Source organism: Anguilla rostrata, chromosome 16 (assembly GCF_018555375.3).
Source record: "Anguilla rostrata isolate EN2019 chromosome 16, ASM1855537v3, whole genome shotgun sequence".
In the NCBI taxonomy this organism is placed as follows: domain Eukaryota; kingdom Metazoa; phylum Chordata; class Actinopteri; order Anguilliformes; family Anguillidae; genus Anguilla; species Anguilla rostrata.
Window position 1 is genome coordinate 34368613 of NC_057948.1, and position 10201 is coordinate 34378813.

The 10201-nt window shown below is 41.4% G+C and overlaps 1 protein-coding gene and 1 long non-coding RNA gene across 3 annotated transcripts in view; both read left to right on the forward strand.

Annotated features, from left to right (window-relative positions):
• Positions 1-802: 802 nt before the first annotated feature.
• On the forward strand, positions 803-3242 carry LOC135242385 (uncharacterized). The gene is made up of 2 exons (XR_010326325.1): positions 803-1460; positions 2357-3242. It is a non-coding gene; the product is annotated as an uncharacterized LOC135242385 (long non-coding RNA).
• Positions 3243-4292: 1050 nt separating this feature from the next.
• LOC135242280 (troponin I, fast skeletal muscle-like) overlaps positions 4293-10201 on the forward strand; it is a 7435-nt gene continuing 1526 nt past the window's right edge. Inside the window, exons 1-5 of one of the 2 annotated variants that reach the window (XM_064313291.1) lie at positions 4293-4425; positions 7739-7767; positions 8031-8067; positions 8947-9075; positions 10008-10097. In XM_064313291.1, the coding sequence (XP_064169361.1) occupies positions 7760-7767; positions 8031-8067; positions 8947-9075; positions 10008-10097 (264 nt within the window). In that variant the 5' untranslated portion in view covers positions 4293-4425; positions 7739-7759. Of the gene's footprint in view, positions 4426-7738; positions 7772-8030; positions 8068-8946; positions 9076-10007; positions 10098-10201 lie in introns of both variants that reach the window. The other variant, XM_064313292.1, reaches the window with a different exon arrangement.

Here is a 10201-nt window from a genome sequence, read left to right on the forward strand (position 1 = left end):
ATAGCGCTGTCCACACCAGGGTCAAATAATTATTTAAAAACTTTAATAAATCTTTCAGGCATCAAAAGGTTATTTCAGATTATATATATATATAAAAAAAAAAGTATTTCATGTGATTGTACATTCTGGTTTGTAATGTTTTTATTGAACATTCTCAGTGATCAGCAGGATGTTTTCAAATTACATCGGTTAAAATATCTTGTGTTGAAATATTTAAAATATGTATGTAATCAATGTATAGGCACACAGTGCAATACCTTGGGTTTAGTTTCATTTTATTGGGCATTTTGTAACTACCACATCATGGTTCCTAGCTCTATCACTTCTTGTTGATTTTGAGGTGAAAATGGACCCCCTTGGTGTTCTGCTGTTCTCAATGGGCAAAGTACAAATGGTGCTGTGTTAGAGAAATAAATAAGACTGTTTACACTCAGAAAATAAATTGTCGGATTTACTTAAAATTATGGGCCGTGGTTGCACGCAGTGTTAACTTATACGTGACTTCAACCGATTAAGCTGACTAAACTTAACTCTTGTTAACCTAACTCGGTTTTATCGAGCATGTCCATTTAATATTATTAAGTACTTGTGACTATAGCACATTAAGGTCCCTGAAGCCAAAAGATGTTGCATAATATGCTAAATGTCTTAGTAAATCGGGCCATTAGGCCAGCAAACAAATATTTGTAAACAGAAACAGGACCTGAGGGCTTCGCAAGTTGAAGAGCCCCATCCTGTGTCTTAAAATGGCTGCCCGACATCACGCGTGTCTTAAAATGGCTGCCCAACATCACGCGTGTCTTAAAATGGCTGCCCAACATCACGCGTGTCTTAAAATGGCTGCCCAACATCACACACGTGCAGTTGTGCGTATCACTGAATGCACTTAATTGGTCAGGTTTGCTTTCAAGTTAGTAATGACTTGACCAATTACAGTAAATTGTATTACAGAAAATCAAGTAAAACCAGGAAGCTTGAAAAAATTAGAAAGTGAATCGAAAAAAAATGAACTTTTGCATACGTAACGCATGTGCGATTGAGTGCATTGTTGAGATGCACATAGTTGGTCAGCTTTGCTTTTAATTAGATTAAGCTTGTAATGACAAACAATTCCAGTAAATTTAAATGTAATTACAGAACATAGAACTAAAGCAGACAACCAAAAAAATTTAGTAAAAATTTAATATGCACAGTGGCACTTTTTCATTGTTTTGAGCATAGTGTATACCTCACTGTGATAATGTTGCTGGTAGCGCCCCCTACTGTCCCCTCTCTATCTACTGATCACTAATACTCAACACCACCCTGTGAAGAAGAAATGGAAATGCCTGCCATAGTCCGCAGGTTAGCAGTGCATTTCCTGACAATCTCCACATGGACACGGTGACCTATCCTTCTTGCATCGCCATGGCGACGAGGGGGCAGAAAGAGCTGAAGTCGGTCCTGCAGCATTAGAAGGGGTGAGACCTGGCTGAAAAATCAATTTAAAAAAAAAAATACCAACCATTGTCCTTTGTGTACATTGCATTGCTATTAGCTAACATGTAGGAAATACCCCTTCTGGTAATAGTGTAGTATTGCAATACATGACTTCTCTAAATAAAAAGTTTGACAGTGACGTCACTACACCCCACAAGCTAGATTCAAGCCTGGACCTCTATATTTATTTAATTGCTGAAACTGAATCCTTTGTAGTACTTATTTTATGACAGTAGTGAATGCAAACTTCTGAAACAGGGAGTTATAGTTCAAACAACATGAGGTTGAGATGTGCAGAAAAATCCTTCCGTTTCTGTTATTGTGACTGATTAACCTGATTGCATTCCATTATGGCCATGCTTTGCATGAACTACATTCCTGCCTACAGCCATGATCTATTAAGACTGTAGTTGCTTTTTCCTGCCTGCTCAGAAGTTTGCTGAAGACCCAACGCAGTGCTCTGCTGTACTAGAACTAGAACTTGAGTGTTAGTGAGGAAGCATGTGATCTGCTAGCTGTTCCAGGCTCATCACTTCTGTGTGAAACCTGCAACCTCACATGTGCCTTACCTGTGCCTTTGGCTTACCTGTGCATGTATTTAACCTGTGCCTGTACCTCACCAGTGCCTGTGCCTCACCTGTGTCTGTACCTCACCTGTGCCAGCACCTGTATCTCTTCTGTGCTTTCACCTCACCTGTGTCTGTGCCTTACTTTTTCCTGTACCTCACTTGTGCCTGTGGCCCTCATACCTGTGCCTCCCCTGTCCCTGTACTTCACCTATGTCTGTATCTCACCTGTCCCTGTACTTCACCTATGTCTGTATCTCACCTGTGTCTGTACTTCACCTGTCCCTGTACCCTCCCTGCTTTTCATACAGGATAAGGAAGCAGTTGGTGATTGGCGTAAGAACATTGAGGAAAAGGCCGGCATGGGCGGCAGGAAGAAGATGTTTGAGGGAGGAGAGGCTTAGATTCCTTCTGATGCTGGATTCATAGTCTTGAAATGCTCATGCCGGCCGAATGACACTGTATTTGGACTCTCTCTTCGTTCATACTCTTATGTGCACATGATTATCTTTTTTAAATTATTGAATTTTGAAGTCAAAGTACAGAGATTTGTTTTTTTTTTGTGGAAAAGGTCTTCTGTACTGAAAAATGTTACCAGGTAAATGTTACTCAGAAATACAAATCAAGGCTGATGTTTTCAAGGCTTCACTGTTACTAAATGAATAATTTAAAAAGGAATCTCAAAATCTCAAATCTTTGCAATCCCAGCTTGCTGCTCTCAGTCAGTCAGCTCTATTCTAAATGGTAGCCTTTTCAATAGCGCTGTCCACGCCAGGGTCAAATAATTATTTAAAAACTTTAATTAATTTTTCAGGTGTCAAAAGGTTATTTCAGATTATAAACAACAACAACAAAAAAAGTATTTCATGTGATTGTACATTCTGGTTTGTAATATTTTTATTGAACATTCTCAGTGATCAGCAGGATGTTTTCAAATTTCATCGGTTAAAATATCTTGTGTTGAAATATTTAAAATATGTATGTAATCAATGTATAGGCACACAGTGCAATACCTTGGGTTTAGTTTCATTTTATTGGACATTTTGTAACTACCACATCAGGGTTCATAGCTCTATCACTTCTTGTTGATTTTGAGGTGAAATGGACCCCCTTGGTGTTCTGCTGTTCTCAATGGGCAAAGTGCAAATGCTGCTGTGTTAGAGAAATAAATAAGACTGTTTACACTCAGAAAATAAATTGTCGGATTTACTTAAAATTATGGACCGTGGTTGCACGCGGTGTTAACTTATACGAGACTTCAACTGATTAAGCTGACTAAACTTAACTCTTGTTAACCTAACTCAGTTTTATTGAGCATGTCCATTTAATATTATTAAGTACTTGTGACTATAGCACATTAAGTTCCCTGAAGCCAAAAGATTTTGCATAATATGCTAAATGTCTTGGTGAATCAGACCATTAGGCCAGCAAACAAATATTTGTAAACAGAAACAGGACCCTGTAAAGAAGAAATGGAAATGCCTGCCGTAGTCCGCAGGTTAGCAGTGCACTTCCTGACAATCTCCACATGGACAGGGTGATCGTTCTTGCATCGCCATGGAGACGAGGGGGCAGAAAGAGCTGAAGTCGGTCCTGCAGCATTAGAAGGGGTGAGACTTGGCTGAAAAATCAATTTAAAAAAAAAAATAATAATTTGGTTCATTTATGCATGCTTTAATTTGAAGTAAAAATTTTTACAGGTGACCATGCAGATGGACACTGATCTCTGGTCTTTCTATTTGCAAACCCCCTGTGAGCCACAAGGTGGTGCTAAAAGGCCATTGTATCCAAGGGAATGCTGGCGTGGCAGGTTGTACTTTTATCTAAGATAAATCACACACAGGATATCATTTTTTAATCTATACCATCTGCTTCAAACCCCACAAGGAGTCTTTCAGCTGGCACTTCTAAAGAGTTGAAGACTAATATATTTAACATTTTTTAATTCCTGTGATTTTAGCGTATTCTAATCCCCTGAACAAGTGGAAGTATTATATGAACACTGCTTCCATTATATAAAAAAATAAGTAGAAGGAGAAATACATGACAATAGTAGCCTGACTTTGATGCTTTTTATGAATGAACATTTAAAGGCCAGATTTCTGAACACTTCCTGAAGCAAAGGGAGATCGAGGAGACAGCTGGAGGTGTTTGGGGGGGAGTGGATATTTAAGGAGCTGGTCAGTTCATTGGTCAAAGGGGGAAATTGTTTCCATAATGAGAAGACAGGGAGGGATTCTCAGAATGTCGTATATATACAGTACACTTTCAGGAGGGGCTTGTGTCTGTTTGTGTGCCAGACCGGCCCATCCATCTATCCATCCATCCATCCATCCATCCATCCTTCCTCAAAAGTCCTGCTCTTCTTTTCGGCTAAGAGGTGAGACCCCTTCTGCAGATTCGTGCCCGTGCACCACATTTAAAACCAGCAGCGTCGCCGCCATCCAGGGGTTTGAGTCGCCCCTCTGGACAGGACATCCCGCAGCCGGTTTCCAGGGGCGATGCGTGTCGAAATGCCTCGTCGCCGAACAACCGCTTCGCCGACCAGTTAACTGCCGCGCGAGGACATTCGAACCGAAGCCACTGTAGCTAGGGGTCGCATCATTGTGACCTTGTGGCCAAAAAGCGGCCAACTCTGGCCGAAAAGTTGCAGGTTAAGACCGCGGACTGGCCAGGCCTGGCGGGGTAGAGAGGTGGGGCTCTCCCTTGGACCTTGGAGCTGTAGAAAGTGTATGTGAGAGAGATGGTGTGATGGTGTCTCCAGGGTCCATGACTGCATGGTGAACGATTCCATTTGGATACAACTTTCATTTGTACATTATGATATGGAATTGCCATTTTGTGTGTGAGTGAGTGTGAGTGTGTGTGCTTGTGTTTGTGTGTGTGTGATATGGGATGAACTTGAAACATGAATTTAGTTAAATATTATTACATATTGAAAAGGTACATTTGTTTTACAGCGATAACAATGGAGAAACAGTGGTGTAGATGTTGCCGGGCTAAAAACGGTCTTGTTTTTGTATTGAGTTACAGCCAAACAATTTGTTCGGCTGTAACTCAATACTTCAGAATTTCACTATTCAGTCATGTCCCTTCTTCTGATGATGTTATGCTTATATACATATATAAGGATATGAATTCATTTTAGGAGTGCGCACACAGGGTGGCAGAGCGTCCATATTCTGAACCAACAAATTTCAGGCAGAATGATTGTTGACTGGTTTTCATATGATCTTCTGTTTGCTTTTATTCTGGGTGAGGGATGGGGTTTAGTGGAGTGGGTGGTCTTAGGTTTTAGGGCTGTTTGCGATCGACTACTGCACATGCTACACGTATGACAGGCATTTCCGGGGGAAAGTCAAGAGGGCAGGGGGGTTCAAACCCGAAATGACCCCCCCCCCCCGCCCCCCCCACCAGGCCATGACCCTGTACATGTATAATCTCATTAGGTAACCCTTCGGACCGGAGAACATGTTGCCATGTGTGATATTGAAACTAAGACACAGACACATAACAGCTGTTTTACAATTTTGACAATGTGTTAATTTTATTGACTGCGTGGACCATCTTTATCAACCAAGGCACTGGTGCTGGAAATTATCTTTGGCTATAAAAGCATGCACAGTATATCGGACAGCATATCTGCAATTGTCAATGTTTCCTGTGCTGGTTCCCTTACAAATAAACCAATAAATAAATACTACAATGGAATCTTTCAATAATTACTTATTGCTGAAATATGTGTCTCTGGCAGGCAGGACGTCAACCACCTGTCAGGCGTTTGGGTGTTTATGAGCTCCAGGAGTCAGGCTCGCCGTAAGACAGCTGCCCCCCACATCCAACGGGCCTAAATTTAGAGAAGCTCTGCTTCTCCCCAAACACCAAAGGACTCTGCCAGATCCTGTTTCCTCACAATTTCCCCCTGCTTCCTTATGTCCCAGAACATTTCCCTTTAGACCTGTGAGTTTTAGTGAAGTTTACAACACACTGGATAGCATAAATGCAAGAAAGCCAGAGGGAGAAGTCTATCTTGATCCTTGCCTTTTGTGTCTCAGTACTCACATAAATTCTACACCATCTGCTTACATTGTCAATCAAACTTTTTTTTTTTCCAGGTAGAATCCCAAACTTATGGAATGCTGCTCAGGTTGTTCCCATATATAAAGGTGGTGATTCTAGAGGTCAAAACCATTTCCTGTTTGGGCAAAGTCAGAGATGAAATACATTTTACAACCACAACAGTCAGGTTTTAGGCCAGCTCATGGCACAATAACAACAGCAGATAAATGATATTGTGAGCTCTTTGGATAATAAATACCATTGTGCGGCACTCTTTATTGACCTCATAAAAAGCATTTGATGCCGTTGACCGTAGTATTTTATGGAAAAAGTTATTCTGCTCAAGACTCATTGAACTTGGTTTTATGCGTACCTCTTGGGGAGAACTCAAACTCTTGAAAATATTAAAGGCGTCCCTCAAGGGTCAATTCCTGGTCCACATCTGTTCACACTTTATGTAAATAACATGGCATTCTTAACACCACATTGTGATGTCACACTCACACGCAGATGATACACTCTTATAATGGCACAGGCTCCTAGCGTAATCAGGCTGTGAATAACTGAGTCTGCCTTTGATCCTTTTCAGCTGGCTCTCATTAATCACAAGCTTGTTCTTAACTTGGATAAAACAAAATTCTTTTCATTTTTCAATAATTCTATTGGGGAATACTTCTAATTTCTGCATTCATACACTTCAGGGTGCCCAAATTTAAACTGTAGAATCTTATAAATATTTAAAGATTTGGTCTGATTGTAGATTGTCATTTAAGACTCACGTGGAACATCTGTCTCGAAACCTAAAAGCTAAAATCTGATTCTTGCACAGAAATAAAGCACGTTTCAGGAAAACCATTGTACAATCAACTTGTCTTATCTGTACTTGATTATGGAGTCATTTTGTAATCTGCACACTGCACCCACCCACTTTAAAGCCACTTATTGCAGGGCATCATTGTGCATTGCATTTTATCACAAGGGATGCAGTTCATACTCAACATTGTGTTTTGTATGAATACGTATGATGGTGCTCTTTACTGAAGAGAAGGGAGCTGCCTTCCATTTTGTTTATCTATGAGCCTCTACTTAAGAAACTTCTCCATTATCTCTCGTGTTTAATTACTTTTAAATCCAGTAAGTCAGGACTTAGGACTTCAGATATAGCACATGTAAACACTCTGAGCAGGGAAAAACAGGGTTTCAGTTCAACAGCTGGAATAAATAGCAAAAAACTTTGAAATTAGAATCCCTTGTCCCTGTAGAAATATTTAAAGTATTGTAAATGGGCTTTCTTAATATTGTATGTACTTACTTGCTTCAATTATATACTTGTGTGATGTTTGACTGCTGAATGTTAACATGCGCTTGAATCATATCTGTCTATTTAAAGTTGTTATACATGTGTTATTTCTTTTGCAGGCATCTCTAGCAAAAGAGATATATGAGCTCAATGAGACTACCTGTGAAACATAAAGGATAAATTTAAAAACGATTATTTCATTGCACATTTCAATATTTTAGCCCTTATTCAAAAAGTGAACAAATCTTTATACTGTCCCAGTTCATGGGATTAGCCGAACTGTATACACAAATTTAAACTTCACTCACTCCCTCACTCTGGTTTCATTTCGCAGGGTGAGAAACAAGTGGCCAAGATGTCTGAGTGAGTATTCTATTCACACGTTTATTTTCTCACGTTCACGGCTTTCCGAGATACTGCCGATAACCACTCTGTATTCTCTTGAATGTATAAAAGACCTTTTCTTTAAAAAAAAAAGAATTCTTTGTAAAAGGTATTTGTTAAGCTGTTTTTAAAGGAAATTAGTGCCATTAATCAATCTTCAGCCCTTTCCCTTGTTTCTGTTGCGTGAATTCATGAGATTAATTTCCTTTGTAAATAAAGCCCTGTCATCTGTCATCTAACAGGAAGAAGATGACATCGAGCCGTAGGCACCATCTGAAGGTAAAGGGGATATTGGTTGCCACCTGTCCCTTCTCCCAGACTCATTCATAGCCAGAGAACATTCTGGAACTCTGGAGTCGATGAAAGATCTGAGGAATCTGAGATGAATCTGTACTCGCTCACACGCTCGCACACATGCTCTCACACACACACACAAAAGACACGTTCTCTCTCTCTCACACACATGCTCTCACGCACACACAAAAGACACGCTCTCTCTCTCTCACACACATGCTCTCACGCACACACAAAAGACACGCTCTCTCTCTCTCACACACATGCTCTCACACACACACAAAAGACACGTTCTCTCTCTCTCACACACTCACTCACACGCACACACAGGCTATCTCTGTATATCTCACAAACACTCACACATACATAAACACCCTCTCACTTGCTCACACACGCATGAACGCACACAGATATGTGCTCTCTCCCTCACACACAGTGTAGTATAATGGGTAAGGAACAGGTCTTGCGACCTATAGGTCACAGGTTCGATTCCCAGGTAGGACACTGCCGTTGTACCCCTGAGCAAGGTCCTTACCCTGGATTGCTACAGTATATATCCAGCTGTATAAATGGATGCAAGTCGTTCTGGATAAGAGCACCTGCTAAATGCCTGTAATGTAATGTAACAAATGTGTACACACACATGGTCTCTTTCACACACACTCATACTCACACAAACATACACAGGCTCTCTCTCCCTCTCACACACATGCACAAACAATCTCTCTCTCTCTTTCTCAAACACAAACACACACACATGCGCATACACACTCTCTCTCTCTCACACACACACACACTCTCTCTTTCTCAAACACACACACACACACACACACTCTCTGACTCCCTGCCTGGTTGTGCCTGCAGAGCCTGATGCTGCAGATAGCTGCCAGCATGCTGGAGGCAGAAGCGGCAGAGACAGAGGCGGAGAAGCTGAAGTACATGGAGGAGAATTGCGCCCCCCTCTCCATGCCTGACGGCATGCAGGAGCTACAGGTAAGACCCCCCCCCCCCCCCCCCCCAAAAAAAAAATCCCCATTCCTCTCATGTATGTCCCCCCTCCTCAAGCAATCCCTACCGCCTACCTCCTCAAGGTGCTTTCCCTGCACAGCCTGCTACTGAAGGCACAGGTAGTCCCCATGTGTTTTATCGATTGCTTTCCGAGAACTGACAAAGATCCTATTTCTGTGATATTGCACTTTATCTATATCCAGTACAATGTCGCAGAAATGCTATGGTATACAGCGGTTTGAGATTTGCATCTACTGACTTGGGCTTAATTAAACATTACCCAATGGCCCATCTGCAAATGTTTTTGCAAAATCTCCAAATACAGTGGGCTACATGTCCATCTACAAGTCCTACAGGACCGTCCACCACCTATTTTATCATAATATTGGCAGCTGGCCCTTGACTGACTCAGCTGAATGATCTCCTAGCCCACAGCTGTCCTACCCATCTCCTAGCACACTACTGTTGTACCAATCTGCTAGCACACTGCTATCTGCAAGCAAACAGCTGCCTGCTAGCCCACTGCTGTCATACCGATCTGCTAGCACACTACTGGTGTACCAATCTGCTAGCACACTGCTATCTGCTAGCGGCTAGCACACTGCTGTCATACCAATCTGCTAGCACAATACTGGTGTACCAATCTGCTAGCACACTGCTATCTGCTAGCACACAGCTGTCTGCTAGCCCACTGCTGTCATACCGATCTGCTAGCACACTACTGTTGTACCAATCTGTTAGCACATTGTGGTCGTACTGTACTGATTTGCAAACTGACAGTGCTGTTCGCTGACAGTGGGCTGCTCATAGGACTCTGTTGCTTTCTGGGGATATTTTTTTTTTGTGGACGTAAAAATAATTTTTTTTGTACTGCAAGAAATTAAGATTTCCTTATAACCGTATTCCCCCTTCCTCAGGAACTGTGCAAAAAGCTTCATCAGTCCATCGACAAGGTAGATGAGGAGAGATATGACGCTGAGAGCAAAGTGACCAAAACTAACAAAGAGGTAACAAATCTCTTTTTTTACCTACACTTCCTGTTTCTCACTCTTCCTGTTGTCTTTATCCCCCATCAATTATGTTTCTGGGTTGCTTATTCATGCCCAGTTGT